This window comes from Cannabis sativa, chromosome 1, assembly GCF_029168945.1.
Source record: "Cannabis sativa cultivar Pink pepper isolate KNU-18-1 chromosome 1, ASM2916894v1, whole genome shotgun sequence".
Taxonomy (NCBI): Eukaryota; Viridiplantae; Streptophyta; class Magnoliopsida; order Rosales; family Cannabaceae; genus Cannabis; species Cannabis sativa.
In genome coordinates this window covers 38,458,027-38,478,048 of record NC_083601.1, presented here as the reverse complement: position 1 = coordinate 38,478,048, position 20,022 = coordinate 38,458,027, and the positions used below count along the sequence as shown (strand labels likewise).

The following is a 20,022-nucleotide window of genomic DNA, read 5'->3' as shown; positions in this document are numbered from 1 at the left end:
TTTTTTTTTTTTTTTTTTTTTTTTTTTTGCGATTTTGGAGAGAGAGGAAGAAAGTGGTCTGATGGTTCGGACCTTCGGGTCCGATGGGTCCGATGGTCGGACCCATCGGACCGAAGGTCCGACCGGCTTTAATTTTTTTTTTTTTTTCCTGCGATTTGAGAGAGAGGGGAAGAGAGGTCCGATGGTCGGACTGGGGTCCGATGGGTCCGATTGGTCGGACCCCATCGGACCCCATGGTCCGACCATCGGACCTGGGGTGTGGGATTCTTGGGACCGGCTAGATAGAGAGAGAAAGAGAGATAGTTTTAGTTTAGGGGTATTTTTGGGGTTTTGAAAAAAAAAGTATAGTTTTTTTAGGGTTTAAATTATTGGTTTAGAAATCAAATTTTTTGATTTTCTAAGTATAGAAAATCAAATTTCCCATTTATAATTTGAAAATAATATACTCCCGAAAACAAAAACCCTAGTAGTTATAGTCCCGTTCCTCTCCGTCACTGTCTCTCCCTCTGCAACTGCAAAGATTTCTTCCCGACGGTGACGGCCACCTCCCGACCTCACCTCTCTCGTCCTCAATCCCACGCCCCGACCCCCTCGGCTCTCTCCCTCTTCGACGCCACTGACAGCAGAGCAGCTCTTTTCCTCTGGCGCCCGTTTCCGGTTCTCCCGCCCACCGAAGAAATACCGTGGCCGTTTCCGACAGGTACTGAGCAGAGAGGATTTTATGTATGCATCAAAAGATAAAAATGCTTAAATAGTGTCTTAAAAGGATTTTTGTTGTATTGAATTCTAGGAGTTCAAAATGGTGTTACCTTGTAAACGTTCAAAAAAGTCTCAGGACAGTGATGATGAATTCGATAATGATGTTGATATGGACAGTGATGAACTAAGTGTAAGTCTAAGTTTGGCTTTGTAACTTTTTATTTGGCTGTTCTTTAATCTGTATATAGAAAAATAAAAGTAATAATAATTGTAGGTGGAAGAGAATGAAATAGAAGATGATGATGAATTCGAGGATGAGGATGACAGTGCTGACGACGATGATGAAGAGGACGAAGAGGAAGAGGGAGAAGAAAATCAAAATAGTAATAAGCAAAATACCGATGCTGAGATGGAAGAGCTTGAGAAAGAATATATGAATCTTCGCGACCAGGAGCAGTAAGACTTATATCTTCATGCCCATTTGCATGAATCATGGCATGCTCAGTTGCAAGAAACATAAACTCATTTGTTCTTTCTTTTTGTCTGTTCATATAAACAGTTGTACTCGGTGACTCAGTTGTTTTTTTTTTTCTTTTTCACATTAGAAATATCTTTCAGAATTTGAAACGTCATAAGGATGAAGATATTCTTAAAGGACAAGCAGTGAAGAATCAAAAGGTGTGTTCTTGTACTCTGCAAATTTACACTGATGCCCTAGTTTCATTTTATCCGACATACTATTTATCTATCATAATAATAACAATTACATTCCATTCATTACACACACACATATACTGTATATATAGGATCTGGTTTGTAAAATCTTACAGATTATTTTTGTTGCTAGTGTTTTCAGAAGTTTCGTTCAGAGAAAATGTTGACAGGGTTTTAACACTCACTGGGTGTTTAATATTTTGTTTAATTATTTTTTTATATTCGTTTGCATATTAATAAACTTATTACTCTTTTCTTTCTTTTCTTTTTTGTTTTTGAAAGGCTCTTTGGGATAAAACTCTTGAGCTTAGATTTTTGCTTCAGAAAGCATTCACAAGTTCAAATAGATTACCACAGGTATGTTGTAATGGTTGAAACTCATTAATTTGGATTCAAATTGCTTAAACATATTCAGGTGGTCAGTCATGTGATTTCACTTGCAGGATCTACTTAGGTCTTCATTCTGTGATTCAGAGGAGAGTGTCAATGCAGCGTATTCTGACCTAATTACATCGTCAAAGAAAACTTTGGATTCTATGATGGAACTACAGGAGGTACTAAATCCTTTTGTGTTTCCTTTCTGTTATGTTTTAATTAATGTGAACAATGGACATGTGCATATTTGGTTTTGTTAATATTGTCACATGTTTGCTGACAATGACATCATGTTCCTTTGTTATTTCAGGTTTTACTTGAAAAAAATCCATCTATTATTCAAGCCACGGATGGTATGTATGATCTGCTTTTGGATTTTTTTGGTTGTTTTTGTGCTGATTAAACATCACACAGATTAGTAGAATAGGCTTTGTATATGAAAACTCTTATCATACTTGCTACTCTATGTCCTGTATTCGAATGTAATGTTTTGGACTGTCAGAGAATTACAAATTTTCAAATACACAATTATAGACCAGAAGAATAAATTACATGTGCACAAAATCAGATGATTTGATATTTGTGGTCATTATTTGTTCTTTAATACATTCACTGTTACCAACACTATGATGGATTATGTTACTGCTCATATAACTTTCACTCTGCATGTCAGAGTTTCCCTACAAAAATGAGGTGGATGTTTACATATCTTCCTATTTCTTAAGGTAAACCTGGACAAGTGTCTAAGAATTTGCAATCTTTGAAGAGCTCTACTGTGAGTGATGATGAAGATTGGGCTCGATTATCTCAATTGCATGCAAGGTATTGAATCATATGTTGGATATTATTTTGCTATGTTCAACTAATATATAGTATCAGGCTATGTGGACTTAAAGATGGTCAGTTTTATATGGCTTTTCAGATACTTGTTATTCTTTCTCCCCCTCCCCAACACTTTTTTTTTTCTTTTGCCAATACATAAATTATAAAAAAAAGTTAAAAGTAATTGATACTTAAAATTTATTCATTTATGAGGTGTTTATAATGTCTTTTGGTTTTTCCATGTTCTCTGTGGATGACATCATTTTTGTATTATATTTAAGCCTTGTTATAACTGATAATAGCATTTTTATCATGAATATCCTGTCAAGCTAACTTAACTATTCTTTGGAAACTTTTATTAATTGATAATTTAATTCTTTTGGTATTAATATTAGTAATTAGTAATAGATTTATACAGAATTTCATATTGATGACCTAGTCTTACGTAAAAACTGTGATGGTATTTAGGTTTGATCACTGTTTTCTTTTTTCACTAGAAGGGATAGATGATACATAAATGAAATTTTGTAAAATCATGTTAAATGCAGAAGCCAACAGAATGAAAATAATATATCTAGTAAATCCATTAACCTTCCTACTCATGCACATTATCACATACAAGATATTGAATACATAATAAAATGCAATTCTGTAAAGTCACAAGGCAGAAGATTCAGAATGGAAATAGTATTTATGCTTAATGATTACAACTCTTTTGTTCAATGCTCGGACAACTTCAGTCACATGCTTGCACTTTGATGTACCTGCTTAATGTTTTATCGTTGGTGGTGTTAGCAGTCATATATGCTGCATTTTAAAATTATAAATCGTGCCTAGTCTGACATGACAACTTTCATATTCATACTTTGTAGGATAGCTGCTTTTAGAGACAAGTCAGTAGACAAGTGGCAAAGGAAGACTCAAGTGACAACCGGTGCTGCCGCTATTAAAGGCAAACTACAAGCATTTAATCAGGTAATGGCTGTGTGATTTTGGTTATAGTCAGGCTACCCTGCCAGAGTTGCAACAAGATTCACTTTTTTATTTCCTACTTGCAGAATATTAGTGAACAAGTTGCTGCTTATATGAGAGATCCAAGTAGGATGATCAAGCAGATGCAGCAAAGAAAAGCAACTGTTGCCGTATTTGGGACAGTAAGTTATAGGTCTTTTTTTTACTTTAATTTAGAATAAGGGGATTGCTATTTAGTTTCCGCCAATTATGCCTGTTAAGTCCTGGACTCTATTGTAATTTATAATTTTCTTAATTTATCGCTTTGCTTGTGCATGTCATTTGAACAGCAGGTTCCTGGAGTGGAAGCTAATCTAAAGGGAGAGGTAACTTTCTTATGGTGCATACCTGAGTTCATTTTGCTATAATAAGTGTAAAGTTATTTGTGAAAGTGAAATTTTATGTAGAATACAGGCTGAAGAAACATTAGTATAATTTACACTTGTATTTCAATATCCTATTTCTAAATGGCCACAAAATTAATTATATCATTAATATCTTTGATCTGTAACTAAGTATGGCTTGTACTCTGGTAGGAAGCACAGGCTGACGGTGATCCAGAACTATTAGATGATTCTGAGTTTTACCAGCATTTACTGAAGGAGTTTTTTGAAACGATTGACCCAACATCTAATGGTAAAGTCTTATGCATCTTGTACCTTTTAATAAGCTTAAATCATTATTTTTCGTAGATCTGTGACCTTTTAAATATCAGTATGTTTGGTATTATTAAATTGTGCAAATTCTGTTGTCTTTACATGACATATGAGTGATGCTTGTTGATCCTTGTTAATGTGCTGCCTGCTTTGTATATGAGGGGTGTAAATGCTTGGTTGTCGAGCCTTTGGCCTTTTCTTTGGCTGAATTTGATTAATTGAGCGATTATAGTTTCATTTAATGAGTTAGTCCTTTTTTTTTCTTAAAAGTGAGGCTGACTTTTAGGCTATATGTTTGGTAGGAGTGGGAGAAGATAGGAATGAAACGTATATATGCCCGGGGAAGGGAAAACCAAAAAAGGGAGGGTAAATAGAGTGCATAATGAATTTTTTTTCTTTCATAATTCTAATTTGTCTGTTTCATTGGTAGAGAAGATACTCACGGGGTTAGGTACAGTGATTAGGCTCATGTTTTACCGAGGTTTAAGATTTGCTCTTTATGGAGATCTACCTATCATTTACTAGAATCCTTGCTTTCCAATGATTGTTGGGTTAAATAAGTGCAATGATGATTAATCGAGGGAGCGAGGTGGGAGAGAGGGTCAGAATCTTCTCCCTTGTTTGGTAGGCTAAGCTTCTTGAAAAAAAAAAATCCTTCCACTAAAACAAACATTTCTTGTTTCATAATTGGTCCTCTGACTCTGAGAAGGAAGCATTGCCATATTATTTCACTGTGTAGAATTAAGATACTAAATATTTCATGAGGTTAAATTTGTCGCATTATAACTGTCCACAGAGACGGCCTTTTATGCTCTGAAAAGGTTGCAAACCAAGAAAAGGAAAATTGTTGATAGACGTGCTTCAAAGGGACGCAAGATAAGGTAATTAATAATACTTTGTTTGTTTCAACACTTTGAAGCAGCTATATGATTAGCTAGGAATCTTAGTGCATTTACTGGAAATTAGAATAGAAGAATTTATCACAATTGACCTGCTTACTAACTTGTAACTTCTTTTGCCAGATATGATGTTCAAGAAAAGCTTGTGAATTTCATGGCTCCTTTGCCCATGAATATTCCTCCTGATGCTCAGCAAGCGTTCAAGGATTTGTTTGGTTTGAATTCTAAAAGCCATTAAAGCCATGATGGCTTAGCCACCTTAAGAGTCCTGAAATCAAAACAGGCTCTGAATTTTTGTAGTAGTAGTAGTAGTTTTACTTGTTCTTTAATTAATTATTTTAATGGTATTCTTTTTTTACTATATATATTTTGATGACTTGTTGTCCCATAATGTATTTCGTGGAGAAGGGTCTGGCTTTAAAGAGTGATGCTATGGTGGTAGCGTTTCAGAGCGGGGATATGAAATGTCGTTTAGGGATATGGAATGTCCATTTTCGATGTAATATATGCTTCAATACAATGAGCCAACTTTTCTTTTAGTGCAGTATAAGAAAAATGTTAATTTGTTTTGTATGGCATTTTTAAGGTAAAAAAGTGGAAAGGTTTCTTCCATTTGAAAAAGTGTACTGTGTATCCTAAACATAACCATGGACCGCACACCCGGAAAAAAAAATCTTGAGATGTATATGTGGTTGTGTCAACATTTTTTTCTTTCTTTCTAAAATAAGATCATATTATGTATTATGTGGTTTACACTTTACATCATCAACACAGTGTCGCACTTGTCAAGCTTGTAATAATATGGCTGGTGTCGACATTTTAAAGGGTAGGCTAGACATGGTTTATAAGCTCATATTTTCACTTCACATTTTACTCAGGTTAGCCATTTTTATATATAGGTCAGCCTGTTTTCTTTTATAGGCTTAGATATCGGCTCTACTTTTTCACTATAATTAATCACTAAATTATATATATATATTTATTTTATTATAGTGTCAATTGTTTTTATATAATTTTCAACAATAATTTATACATCATATAATTAATTAGAATGATTAGAATTTAAATATTTATTAATTAATTCAATATTATTATTATCAAAGAGAAATTTAGCTTAGCATGCTTAAAATAAAATATAGTCTTTTAATATTTTACCTAATTAAAAATAAGTTATTTATATTTTTAATCTTTTCCTCCAAAAAATATCTTTATATTTAAAAATTGCTTCTCTCTCTCTCTCTCTCTCTCTCTCTCTCTCTCTCTCTCTCTCTCTCTCTCTCTCTCTCTCTCTCTCTCTCTCTCTCTCTCTCTCTCTCCAGCGTTAAACCTCGACCCATAACCTTCGTCGTTTAACCCATAACCCCAATCACAAGCCCCTGCTATCGTCTTCTCTCACGGTCTCTCTCTCTAAGTCTCGTTATCTCCACCTCAAAGCCCTGAAATCCACGAGCTCAACCACCCTGAAACCTTCACCCATCGATGGAGTTCTCAACCCATCGCTCATTTTCTACATTTTTCTTTGATTTTTTAGTTTTTTGTAATATTTTGCGATATTTGATGATGTATTTGTAATGATAGATTGAATTTGAGGTTAAGGATGAAGTTTAGCGATATTTGGCGATGATTCTTAGCGATATGTTTTTGATATGAGACTAAAAAATACAAACCACATCGTTAATCATCGTGAAAACTTGAGAGTGATTTAGCGACATTTAGCGATATGTTTAACGATGTTGAGTTAGCGACATTTAACGATGTTTAGCGACATTGTGAAATCCATAAAAAAAATACAAAAATGAGCAATGGGTTGAGAATTCTAGCGATATGTGGGGATTTCAAAGGTTTCGGGGTAGAGACGACGAGACTTAGTGAGAGTGAGAGAGTTAAAGAGTGAGAGAAAGTTAGATTGAGAGGCCTTTTTGAAATGTAAGAGTATTTTTGGGAGAAAAATAGATTAAAAGTACAGATACCCTATTTCTAATTGGGTAGTATTAAAAGATCATGCTTTATATTTAAGCATGCTAAGCCAAATTTCTCTTATCAAATTATAGGAATTTTAATGTGTCGTGTTTTTAGGCTACTCTATTCATACTTACATGTTATGCCTTCAGACTTATCGTGACATGTAGTGCTTAAATCTATTTTTTTTCGTGTTGTGTTGTGAAAATTGTCGTATCATATCGTGTCGTGTCGTGTTTAAGCCCATATTTTTTCATGTCGAGTCATGCTTGTACCTTATAAACTCGTGCCAGTTTCATGCAGTGTCAGAAAGCTCAACCCGTAATTACAACACAACTATACTATTGTATAAATTTAAGAATATTTATGTAAATTTTACAAAATGCAAAACACATTTGTTATGAGGAGTTTTATTTGCATCTCAAAATTTCATAAAGACATTTTATTTTAATAAATTTTATTTTATATAAAATATATATCTTCAATTTATATTAGTTTTTTTTTATTCTAAAAAAATACACATATAAATTAAAAATATATTATATGATAGTGTACCTAATTCTGTTACTTAGTTGTATGTTTTAGCTGCATTTTTCTGTTGTTAATAACTGTTTCTGGTTTATGCCTTAGTCTGTTTTGCCAACTGTATTCTCCTATGTTTGTGGGTTTTATTCCCTATAAATAAAGCCCCCTCCAAAGACTCTGTAGCTTTTACAAGTCTTTGTTTTTCACTCTCATAGAATGATTACTGGTAGGACTTTGTATAGATGAGCTCATACATGGTATCAGATTGCCGTTGACAACGTCGAAAATGGATCCTAGTCGCCCTGAAAATCCACCACGCTCCTCTGTTCAACAACCCACTGCTCCCGCTCCCACCACCCCTCCGGTCATACAACAATGGAATCCTTTCCAGAGCTCCCTCAACTCCTCCCTCACTGTCAAATTAGATCGCTCCAACTTTCTGCCGTGGAAGTCGCAGGTTCTTCCCACGGTGATAGGGCATGACCTTGATGATCTGCTCTTGACTGGAATTCCACCGCCGAAACGATTAATCTCAGGAGCTCCGAACCCTGAATTCAATTCTTGGAGAAGGAAAGACCAACTTCTCCTTAGCTGGCTCTGATCGTCTATGTCCGAGACGATTCTTGGATCTTTAGCCCAGCATAAGTCTTCCCATGCCCTCTGGAGAGCTCTCGATCAGCGGTTTGCCAGTCAATCCAAGGCTCGCCTACTTCAGATCAAATCACAACTCTCCACCATGTGGAAAGGTAATCTCTCAATCACTGATTACTATGATAAAGTTAAAGTTCTTGCTGACTCTTTAGCTACTGCTGGCCATCCAATGGAGGAAACTGATCTCATAATGCATCTCTTGAATGGATTGGGACCTGAGTTTGACCCTGTCGTCGTCCATGTCACGAGCCTTGTGGATGATCTATCAATTGAATCTGTTCAGTCACTTCTTCTTACTCATGAAAGCCGATTGGAACGCCACTTCAATACTGAGGATCGAACCCCCAATATCTCTGCATGATAGTATGAAAAAATATTAAAACAAAAAAGTAAACAAATTCTACATGATTCAAACAAATATTTATGAAAAAATATTATTAAAATTAACACAAAATTGTTTTGATTATTTTTTAAAGAAATTATTAAAGGTTATTTTTTATTTATTATTTTTGTAGAATCATAATTGTTGGAAACTACTATGCAAATCTAAATTTCAAGATAGTATGGGGTTTAGATTCTTTGTTCATTTTAATCAAGCACTTATTGCAAAGCAAGCTTGTCGGATCTTTGACATGCCTAATTCCTTGTTTAGCCGATTATTGAAGCACATATATTTTTCCAATAATAACTTCTTAGAGGCTAATATGGGGCATTCACCATCCTTAATATGGCATGGTATTCGTTAGGGAAGATAGCGGTTAATTAAAGGACTTCGATATAAAGTTAGAAATGGTTTCACGATGAATTATGCTTCGAACCCGTGGATACCTGAACATCACAACTTTCAACCCCTATCCTACTCTGGCCCACCATCTTTAACAATTGCAAATCTCATTACGGAGACTAGAGAATGAGACAAAAACCTGTTACAATCTTACTTTTTGAAATAAAATAAATGAATTACGACGTGTGTATCTAGGAAATATTCAGTATTGGCCCATCCACAGCAGTCATATCCATTTTATTAAGCTATTCAGTAGTTCCTTTTGGATCTTACCTTGTTTTAGCGGGTCTGAATATTGGTGTTGTTGACAGGATTTTATCCATCCCCTTGAGTATCTTCCAAACGCGGGATCGACTAATTTGGCATCATAATACTACTGGCATTTATACGGCCAAATCAAGATTCTATTTAGCTGGTAAGTTGGCGGAAGTAGATAATTCTTCGACATCAAATACTCACTAAACATGGTGGAAAAATTTCCTGGGCATTACATCTACCACCAAAAGTTAAAATATTTGCTTAAAGAGTCATTCAAGATGCGTTTCTAGTTGTTGTCGCTCTTCGTAGAAGGAAAATCATAGATTCAACAACTTGTTTTTTGTGTGCACATGCTTGGAAATCAATTGGGCATTGCCTTGTTTACATGTCGAAATACGAAGAAGTTGTGGAAAAACACAAAGTTCACCATTGACTATCATTTTGCTCAACAAATGAACATGGGTGATTACATTTTCCATCTTTTTACATTTAAAAGAAGATTTTGAGCTAATTATATGTATTATGTGGGCTATTTGGACTGAAAGGAATCAAGTCTCCCATGGAGATAAGAGTCGAGATGGCTCTACCATTGCTACTTACGTCAACATATATTTAGAGTCCTACATAGCAGCCAAACATCGTCAAACCACTGCTACAAGTATTTCCACTTTCTGCCAACATACACCAGTAACTAAACTAGCTGCCACTGTTGGTAATATCAACGAAAAACAGCAGGTTCCATAGAGGCCACCTGATCAACTTGACTTAAAAATGAATGTCCATGCTGCAGTTAATTCAGAGACAAAGATACTGGGCATTGGGACAATAGTACGAGATTATTTGGGACAAGTAATAGGTGCCTTTTCAAAGCCTATACAAGGTTATTTTAGAAGTGATGAGATGGAAGCTAAAGATCTTTTCCACAACATCAATTAGGCACATCAACTTCAACTCCCAATTACAGTAGAACCTCTATTTAAGAATACTCTATTCAAGAATAACCTCTAATTTGTTATAAAAAAATCAAGTCCCGATTTGGGCCAGTCATAAATAAGAATAACCTCTAAATTGTAATTAGTTATACATTTTCTAAGTCCCGTATTAACAAAGTATACCTATATATAAGAATAATTACATCTTAATAAAATATATACATGTATTTTGTAAATTTATTTATGTAAAATTAATAATTTTATTTTAAATTATAATACATGTATGAAATTATATTTACTCTAAAATATTTCTATTATGATATAGTATTAATGATTATTTATTGTTATTATTATTACATTGATATTTTTTGGTTTTTTAATTTTTTTTTTCTAGTGTAACTCTATTTAGTTATAACCTCCAAATTAGAATATAATTTACTTGGTCCCAAGTGTATTCTTGGATAGAGGTTCTACTGTAGTTATATTGAAATTGATGCTCTTAGAGTCTCATTGGCACTTTCAACGACATCGGTTGATTTATCTAATTTTTTCAATTTAATTTTAGATGTTCGATGTCTTTTATTTTTCTTCCCTAGAGTTATTGTTTCTCATGTTCGTAGTAGGGGTGTACATCAAACCGTTCAAACCGCTCAAACCGCCCGCACCGCACCACACCGCAAAACAAATGCGGTTTGAAATTCTTCGCGGTGCGGTTGCGGTTTGAATTTTTTCCAAACCGCGCGGTGCGGTGCGGTTTGCGGTTTGGAATTATTAAACCGCGATTCAAACCGCACCGCACCGCATGTTTTAAAATTTTAATTTTTATATTTATTTAATTAAGCCCATACATATGAGTCCAACCCAAGCCCATAAATCTTAGGACAAAATCCATAACTCTTCACAAACCCTCTCTTCTTAACAACAAACCCAAGCCCATACATGTGTATTGAAATTTGGAGTTAGAAGTTTGTGTTTGTACATTTATATTATTGTTAGAATTTAATTAGTTTCAAGTTTATTATTTTGATTTAGGTGTGTTGTTGAAACTTTAAAAAGATTATTAACTTATTGTTGTTGTTATAACTTATATTAGTCTCAAGTTTGTTGTATTTTCTTAAGTGTTTTAGAATAATTATATTAATGATAGTTTAATTATTTTGTGATGACTTCAAAAAAAAAATTGTGATAGTTCAAACCGCAGAAACCGCACCGCACCGTATCATTTTTTGCGGTGCGGTTTTTGCGGTTTTTTAGTATCGCGGTGCGGGTGCGGTTTGGAAAATTGAAAAAACCGCATGTGCGGGTTGGTTTGAAAAAATGGTTAAAAACCGCACCACCCGCACCGCGAATACCCCTAGTTCGTAGGCATGCTAATCAAGCTGCCCATAAACAGGCTAAATATATTTTAGAGTTAAATAAAGATGACGTCTAATTTCAATAATAGTGATCCTTTCTATAAAAAATTATAATAAATAATTTATAAAAAAAAATATTAAACTTGATTTTTTAAAATTAATTTAAATTTAGTTTAGGGTGCAAAAAAAACTCACCAATGTAATCGTAATCAGAAAAGAAAATAGAAGACGAGTGTTAAATTTGGTTCTTTCCTCAAATTATATTCTCTCTCTTCTGCACAACGCCGGTTTCCATAGCCAGACCAGACAACTTCAATTTCCCTGGGGTTCTTGTACGGTTACTCCATTGCAACAACTTGGTAATTGTTGTTCATGCCCACTTATCAAAATTTTTATCTTCTTTTGTATGACTGAAAATCAATTTTTCTCTTATTAACTGAGGAAACGTAGGGAAAAGACTATCGTGGAAATTTTGTTTTCTGGACTGACATCAATGGCTTTGCGTTCAAAATTTGAATTTCCTTATTTTTTCCTTTTTCGTAGCTAAACTGAAGATTGATTCGTGGGTTATGTTTGCACTACACGATTATACTACTTTATTATTTCTGGTAATATTATTGCAATAGATACGGGTTGAAGAACCATCTTTTTTGTTCATATAATGCGATTTTTGGTTTTCTTGATAGGATATTTATTTTAGTCTCTCTCTACATTTATATCATACGATTAAAGTAAAAACTTAGCGAAATTGACTTGACATGTCTTATTGTGTTCAGTGCAGTTAATTTTGGGTGAGACTAACTATGCATCTGATAATCTAATGTGCTAAATTAGTCAAAGCAATTATCACTGTAACTTTTTATTTTGCCAAAGGAATACATATTGTGCCAATAGTGTCATCATTAACTTGTCTTAGTGCTTCATTGTTAAACTAAAAATTGAAACTTTTGCTTTCTTTGAATGGATTGTGGATGTTGTTTTTCATTGTATGTTAATTGAGGGTTTTTCAATTGGTGCATAGCTGCTTACTCTATTTAAATTGACAGTTTTCAAGCAAGATAATAATATGTCCGGAAGAAATCGTGGACCACCTCTTCCAATGAAAGGAGTTTCTCATTCTGGATTACCGTCTACAGTTCATGAACCCGCTTTTGGAAGAGGACTTGGTCCAGTGCCCCATCCTGCCTTATTTGAGGAGATGCGAGAATCCCAGTTTGGGATGGTTCCCAGACCCCTCCCTCCTCACCCTGCAATTATTGAGGAACGTCTTGCAGCTCAACATCAAGACATTCAAGGACTTCTAGTTGATAATCAGAGGCTAGCGGCAACTCATGTTGCGCTGAAGCAGGAATTAGAAGCTGCCCAACATGAGCTGCAGCGCATGGGTCATATTGCTGATTCACTGCAAATCGAGAAAGATGTCCAAATGCAAGAGATGATTGATAAGTCTTTACGTTTGGAAGTGGATCTTCGTGGAGTGAAGGAAATGCAGGCTGAGCTTCACCAAGTTCGTTCTGATATTAAGGATTTCACTGCTGGAAGGCAGGAGCTTACAGGCAATGTACAAGCAATGACTCAAGATTTGGCTAGGATGACTATGGATCTGCAGCAGGCTCCATCTTTGAAGGCAGAAATTGAAGCCATGAAACAAGAGCTGCAGCGTGCTAGGTAATCTTTCTAGGGTTTTTACTATTATATGAAAATTACCTGTTAGTTTTATGTTGCAGTTATTTTGTTAATTTTCTCATCTCTTGCTTTTTTTTTTCTTTTGGCATGTAGAGCTGCCATTGAGTATGAGAAGAAAGGATATGCTGAGAATTATGAGCATGGTCAGGTGATGGAGAAGAAGTTGATCTCAATGGCTAGGGAGTTGGAGAAACTTCGTGCTAGTGCTGAGAAGAGAGCACGTGCTGCTGTTGTTAATCCAGGTATACAGTCTCATATATGTGTCTATGCTTTATGTTTTTCAGATGGTTTAGCTTTGAATGGAAGTAAATAAATGTCATCTTCATTACAAGGCCATGTAGATGATGGAGATTGTAGTGCAAGTGTTAGACAGGAGTCAGCAGAAGTTGTTGGTTTGACTGGTTTAGTTCTTTTGTTTAACTACGTAATGTTAGTTGTTTATATCCATTAGGATTAGGGGCTGAATTCTTAATAATTTTTTATTCTAGCTGAGTGGTTTGATCGTTAATGAAAATTTGTGGTTTGCGTATTACACAAATGCTTTGATGAACTTGTTTTGTTTTTTGGGTGTTAATCCCCTATGCACATGTTGATGACAGACATTAGCATTTTCTCGTTCATTGTAGCCTTATCTATTGTTCATTTACAAACCAGTGACTTGGCGATATATGTGATGATTCTGTAGGTTATCCTGCAAATTATGGCAATCCTGAAGCAATGGGATATGCGGGAAATCATTATCCCGTCAACTATGGCATGAATCCCGTAAGTTCTATTTCACACATTCTCAATGGCCCTGGGTCGATTAGGATGTGCAGGTGTTCATGTTTAGTGCCAAAACTTTACGTGTTAAATATAATTTTTTTCTTTTTTGAATTTCCAGGGGCAAAATGGTGCTGAAAATTTTCCACCATATGGAGCTGGACCTGCTTCATGGGGTCAATATGATATGCAACGAGCTCAAGGGCACATGAACTAGCTTTCCTCACTACGCGCTGCACCGGGTATCTTGGGCTGCCACATATTAGATATTTCGATTTGTGTTTGAAGGTTGTTTTATAGACATTGGTGACCTATGATTTTGTTTAGTTATTAAGCTGTATTTTAAGATATCTCAATCATATTAGCTACATGGTGCATTATTTATATTCTCTTGGTGTCTTCCACTCCAATTATTTGCACTGACTTCTCCATTTCTAATCTACTTTCCTAATACATGTTTTCCTTGCTTGTTTTGGTGAAGTTTACCTTTGTCATATGAAATAAAACTGTTTTTGTTTCTAATTATTATTTTTTTTTTGTGGGGAAGATGTTCCATTACTAAAATTGCCTCTGCTGAGTTTCATGCATTTTAATATCAAGGGAAAATGTTTGGTTTTTTCTTATGTATACTTTCTAGTTAGATATGGTTCAAGTCACATAACATGAGATTTGGTTAGTTGTTTATGTATACTAATCTGGCTTTCGAATTTTCCTTTTTATATTTGATTTAATGTCGTAGTCATATTTTGGCCTTTGCATTTGCCTATCTATTTCATGCCACCTGATCATTCTCATTTTTGTCAACAGTAGATCATGGTTTAGTAATAATTTTTTAATTTTGAGATGAAATATTGTGTTGCTATTAATCTTTTTTACTTGAGTATGACCATGTAGTAATGTAATTTTTGTCAGCCCAGTGTTTAGCTCACTGGTGTAGTGCTTGAAAGAATTTGTCAAATTTGTATCCTTTATTTCTGAAAGTGATTTCAGAGTATATATGGTATCAGTTAAAGTGTTAAACTATGAGATTTTTTTATTCGTCTCTTCCTATGAAACTTAGCATTTAGCTAGGTGTCTGCATACACTATAATAAAAGCAGTTTATGACTCTGCTTCGCTCTTAGCTTACACACTTGGAGATTATTTAAGTTCTGAAATAATGATATTCTCTAGAACTTTCATAGCTTACTGTGTGAAGTTTGGCTCTCAAATGTTGCTCGATCTATATATGGTCAATCGAGAGTCTAGACTGCATTATGAAGCAGGTTATTAGTCAAAGTCTGCTCCTAGTAGGCTTTGGAAACCAAATGCTTTATCATCTGCCAAAAGATGCAGTAAAGTTCATATTTTATTGTTAATTGCACAAAGCTGGGGGACCAAAAAAAAAAAGAATTCATGCTGGATAAATTTTTGTAAACTTGGTTTGTAGTTTAGATTCATATATTTACATCTAAATCTATGTTCATCTTAATTAGTTTTTTTATTACTTGTCATGATTAGTTTTTTGAATTGCATAGTAACAACTAATTTGCCATTCACAAGTTTTTTGATTTTCTTATATTCCTGTAAAGGTGAGAATTTAGAGTTTGCACTGCCATGTCAAGGCAGACTGAAGGTTTTAGTGGGTTTAGGATGAGGTTTCTGGAAGATGATGCAGTGGCTGTTTTTTTTTTTTTCAGTTCATCTGCTAAATAGAGTTTGTCAGCCAAGAAAGGCTGTTAGGTAGGGGATGGGGATAGCTTTTAGCCGGGATGAGGTTTCGGGAGAGTGTGTGGTGATTGATCATTCTTTTTCTGATTTGTATGAAATTTCATCTCTTCGTAATTGTACGCTCTATTAATTCTCAATAGGGTTAAGTTTCGATGTTGGGAAATTCAATTTCTTGGGATTACCATTTCTTCAGAAATCCTACTCAGCACTTACAAAATTTTTTCAAATTTCATTCTGTTATCTGTTATGGAGGGATTTAAGATTAGTGCTGTTGTTTAGCCTTAAGGATAAAGTAAGTTTAAATTAATTATTTTTTCTTCCGATCGCAAACTCAAAGTAGCTTTTTCTTTTCAGTTTTCAGAAGCTATCTTCTGTTTGGTAACCCTTGTTCTGGCTAAACTTCAGGTTCTTGGTTAGCTTTTGGCCCTAAGATTACTCAAATATATTGCTATTACTCTATTTAAACTGAGTGTTCAGTTATTTCTAAGAAATATACCAGTGTTTCTATATAGTCATTCAAAGGTCTATCTAGTAATTTATGCCTTAGATATTTTTCTTTTCTTTCTAAAATATTAATAATATCTTCCGGTTAGTGTGCTCTGTGCTTGAACAGTAACAAAATGGTGGACCATATCTTTTGTTATGGTGCTGATAATTGAAAGAAATTGAAGGTGGTTTATATAAGTGTAGAAAGATGTTTCAGAAAGATTGTTTGTTCAGGTTAAATGGTAGGTGGATTATCGTGAAGTATTAGCCTATTATGATTTTCTTTTCCTTTTCTCGTCTATCCTGCAGCGTTGGTTCAGTAAGTCATTCTGTCTAAGCAGCTTGCAGATCTGTAGTAATACTTCGTTATAGTTTTCAGGTCAAAATTTTACTTGGCTGATACAAATAATTATTGGCTGTTTTACCTCATAAGCTCGTACTTCATGTTTGCTCTTTGTCCCTTCTTAGCTTATCATTTGTATGGTGAAGTCCACTTTTCCATTTTTCATTTGAACGTAGTGGACTTCAAGTATATAATTCGTCAATTCGGAACATCAGTTTATTGCTCTTTATAACTGGGATTTTCTCTGCATTCTATCTGTTTCAATTATTAGAGCTGAGGAGCCCTAGTAACCTAAGACAAAGAAGAATAGAAATAAATAAAATAAATAAATGGGTTCTTTAGGTATACAGGCTGTTATTTCTTTTAAGGAAACTTCCTTCTCTATTCTTCTCGAGTTTGGATTGGGTAAGATGTGTTGAAGAGAAAAGTACTCGTCCAGATTTGGTTGGAGGGAAACTCTTGATGAGAACAGCTTGTACTAATAGATGTTTATGCTTTATTAGCAAGACATGTTCAACAATGGAGCTGAAGTTTGAGTTTCTTGGTCAAGTAAGTTTTTACTTTTTAACCCTTTTGCTATGTGTTTTGGATTTGATCTGCCCATCATCAGTTTATTTATATATATATAGGCATATATATATAAATGTAAAACACTTTTTCTTTTCTTCGATTAATTTAGGCCAATATGCCTGTTCTTTCCTTAATTGTATTAAGGGGGAATTCCTAGTATTCTACTTATAAGGTAGTATGATATTTAATCGTTTCATTTCTTTTTGATTTCTGTGAGACCAGGAGATTAAGAAATCAGTTTATTTGAGCTATTTTGATGGTTTCATTTTGGCTTCAGTTAGGATTATGTTCCATGTTTGGGGTAGCTTCATGAAATTTTTTTTGAGAAACAAGCTTTGAAAAGTTTCTGTTTCTACCTCATATTATATTGTTGCAGTAAAATTTGTTTAGCTTTATGCTGCTACACAATTCCTCCATTGTCAGAAGCAAGTAATGCTGCATCTAAGGTTATCAAATGTTATAGTGAGAGCAATAAGTATCAAAAATATGGAATTGCAAGGTTTGTGGTTAATGGAGCTTTGGATGCTGCAGAACATAGATAGAATGGCAATGAGATCAAGAATTCGGAGCTCAAACGTTTGTGGTCATTGGAGCTTTGGATGCTGCAGAACATAGATAGAATGGAAATAATTATCAAGAATTTGGAGTTCAAACGTTTGTGGTCATTGGAGCTTTGGATGCTGCAGAACATAGATAGAATGGAAATAATTATCAAGAATTCGGAAGTTTCAAATCTAAGTTCAGTAGCTGTTTGAGACGCTAAACTTGGCCAATTGACTGTTATCATTTTTGTTTTTATACTCGAAACAGCAGTTTTAAAATAGTTGATGTGGATGCGGCTCTCTGATGTAGAAAGCAGTAGACATTGCATAATGTTTTTTGGTTTTGATGTCATCATCAATTCGTTGTCCATTGAAATGATGATGCTGTCCTTTTAAGATTTTTTTACTCGGGATTTGGTGTTTTAACTGTCCTACATGTTTACGTAAATCCATTACACGAGAGCACACTAGTTCTAATAGCTGGTCCGAATCCAGAATTATAAACTTTCGGAATGTCATCCAAGTTTTTGTTCTTGTTTCTTCTTTTTTCTTTCTTTCTCATTTTAAGTTTATCTTTGCTTAACTACTTGAGTTGGTTTCCTTACTTTTATCGTATTCATACAGTTTTTGTTCCTTCTATTTGTGGTTTCTTATGAAGGACCAACATTTTGCATTTATTTTCTTCTTTCGATCAACTATTTTAGAAATCACAGCCTTTTGATTTTCAATTTTTTTTTTCTTTTATAGGTTACATCTTTAGCAGTCGGTGTTAGAAACTCTCCTCTAGACGAAAACAGCAGAGTGATCTTTGAACCTCATATCATGACTCATGAGGTATGTTTCATACTTTATACATTTTGCTTCTTCGTTTTTTGTTTGTTTATTTGTATCCTCTGGTGCTACTTCCTTTTGCATATATTTATATCTACTGTGGGAGATAAGTTTTGTACGAGTATTGGTTGTATCATTTTAAAATCACTAATTCAACCCGTTCAAGAGTGTATGAAGTTTAAAAATGATTTTTCATTGATTTATCAGTGGGTAGGGTCATTGATATTGATAGTATATCGAAAATAAGGAATGTTGTAGTCACGAGAGGGTTAAGTCAAGGTGGTGAGGTTCATAGTTTGCTTCCTTGAGGTTGGGTTCAATATTATACTGATATTTACTGAGCATTATGCTGGAGTTTTGTGACTCAAGGAGTGTGGTTAAGGATTTGGCAAGAGGATTGGTATTGAGAAAAAAGAAAAGGAAAAAAACTATTTTGCTGCGCAAGTGAGGAATAGAAAATATAAAGCAGTGCAAGGTTGAAAGTGGAGAGAGGATCCTAACTCCTAAGATAGTTGAAGTGAGTTAATGTTTTCTTTAGTAATTCCATTATGAACTGGAGTTGCATTGAGTTGAGGAATCTTAGTATGAAAAAGCAATAAGAAAAGGAGAAGAGATATTGAAATATAATCACTAATGAAGAATACCTATAAAGCTTCGAAGCGGGGTGTAAGGAACTAAAACTGACACATACAGATATAGATGGATTGGTACTTGCTTTTGAGCCATAGAGCCAGTATAATATTATCCTATTACTTGATAAAGTCTAAATTCTAATAGCCCATTATTTGTCCTGGAAATGTCATACCTTCCCTTTTCATGTCCTTAATTTCTCTGTTTTTTGAAGTCTTTGTAGATTGGCACTAATTTTCTACTTATGGCTGCATGGTATTGGGGATTAAATCTCAAATTATTGGGTTTGGTTTGTCTTAGCAGAACCTTAGCCGCTTGTCTCCCCCCTCTGCAACAATTTACCAAAGAAGATCCACAAGGATGTTAAGGTGGCTAAATGACACAGGTATCTTTCTGGTTTCTCATGGTTTAAAGAATTCCAATTCAGTTTAATCTTTGTGTTGAATCAACTTAATAAAATTATCCTTTTGCTCAGGCCGTGGTGATATTTCAACTTGAAAGATTTGCTTCCTCCTCTGCTTCTTGTGGCTGGCAGAACAGCCATGGTTTTCTTCAACTTTTTGGTCATATTTGTGAGGATTACTTTTTTTGGGGGGTCATATTTAAGTTGGATTTTGGTTTGGTGGGAAAGAAAGAGGTAAAGGAAAATGTTGAGGGAAAGGAAAATAATTGCAAAAGAAAATAAAATAATAAATAATAAAAAAATAAAATCAAGTTTTCATATTTAGTATAGAAAGAATTGTATGGGAAAACAATTGATTGAACAAATTTTTTTATATGGAACATGATGATTTTTCTATTTTAGTGGTATTCTCTATATTTT

The 20,022-nt window shown here is 34.4% G+C and overlaps 2 protein-coding genes across 8 annotated transcripts; both read left to right on the top strand.

Annotated features, from left to right (window-relative positions):
• Window positions 1–427: 427 nt before the first annotated feature.
• Window positions 428–5,745, top strand: LOC115706795 (uncharacterized). Of its 2 annotated transcripts, none has more exons than XM_030634527.2 (14): window positions 428–700; window positions 791–889; window positions 974–1,155; window positions 1,305–1,377; window positions 1,696–1,770; window positions 1,857–1,967; window positions 2,099–2,141; window positions 2,514–2,610; window positions 3,483–3,585; window positions 3,669–3,764; window positions 3,915–3,947; window positions 4,158–4,257; window positions 5,074–5,158; window positions 5,300–5,745. In XM_030634527.2, exons 2-14 carry the CDS (start codon window positions 800–802, stop codon window positions 5,412–5,414), a joined length of 1,203 nt encoding a protein of 400 aa, XP_030490387.2. In that variant the 5' UTR covers window positions 428–700; window positions 791–799; the 3' UTR covers window positions 5,415–5,745. The 2 variants fall into 2 exon arrangements, with proteins under 2 accessions (XP_030490387.2, XP_030490386.2); XM_030634526.2 differs by having other exon boundaries at window positions 429–700; window positions 3,912–3,947.
• A 6,070-nt stretch (window positions 5,746–11,815) lies between these two features.
• On the top strand, window positions 11,816–20,007 carry LOC115706794 (protein FLX-like 1). 6 transcript variants are annotated; one of them, XM_061114646.1, is made up of 8 exons: window positions 11,839–11,999; window positions 12,687–13,308; window positions 13,420–13,568; window positions 14,012–14,091; window positions 14,210–14,330; window positions 18,486–18,572; window positions 19,503–19,584; window positions 19,675–20,007. In XM_061114646.1, exons 2-5 carry the CDS (start codon window positions 12,707–12,709, stop codon window positions 14,303–14,305), a joined length of 927 nt encoding a protein of 308 aa, XP_060970629.1. In that variant the 5' UTR covers window positions 11,839–11,999; window positions 12,687–12,706; the 3' UTR covers window positions 14,306–14,330; window positions 18,486–18,572; window positions 19,503–19,584; window positions 19,675–20,007. The 6 variants fall into 6 exon arrangements, with proteins under 6 accessions (XP_030490385.1, XP_060970629.1, XP_060970632.1 ...); XM_061114649.1 differs by having other exon boundaries at window positions 19,500–19,584; XM_061114639.1 differs by having other exon boundaries at window positions 14,210–14,376.
• Window positions 20,008–20,022: the final 15 nt, after the last annotated feature.

Excerpts from the sequence above, each read along its gene's own strand:
- LOC115706794 (XM_061114646.1), top strand. The coding sequence starts at position 12,707 with ATGTCCGGAAGAAATCGTGGACCACCTCTTCCAATGAAAGGAGTTTCT. Across the intron at positions 13,569-14,011 it reads TGCTGCTGTTGTTAATCCAG|GTTATCCTGCAAATTATGGC; the intron begins GTATACAGTCTC and ends ATGATTCTGTAG. Across the intron at positions 14,092-14,209 it reads TCAACTATGGCATGAATCCC|GGGCAAAATGGTGCTGAAAA; the intron begins GTAAGTTCTATT and ends TTGAATTTCCAG.
- LOC115706795 (XM_030634526.2), top strand. The coding sequence starts at position 800 with ATGGTGTTACCTTGTAAACGTTCAAAAAAGTCTCAGGACAGTGATGAT. Across the intron at positions 1,771-1,856 it reads GTTCAAATAGATTACCACAG|GATCTACTTAGGTCTTCATT; the intron begins GTATGTTGTAAT and ends TTTCACTTGCAG. Across the intron at positions 3,765-3,911 it reads CTGTTGCCGTATTTGGGACA|CAGGTTCCTGGAGTGGAAGC; the intron begins GTAAGTTATAGG and ends TCATTTGAACAG.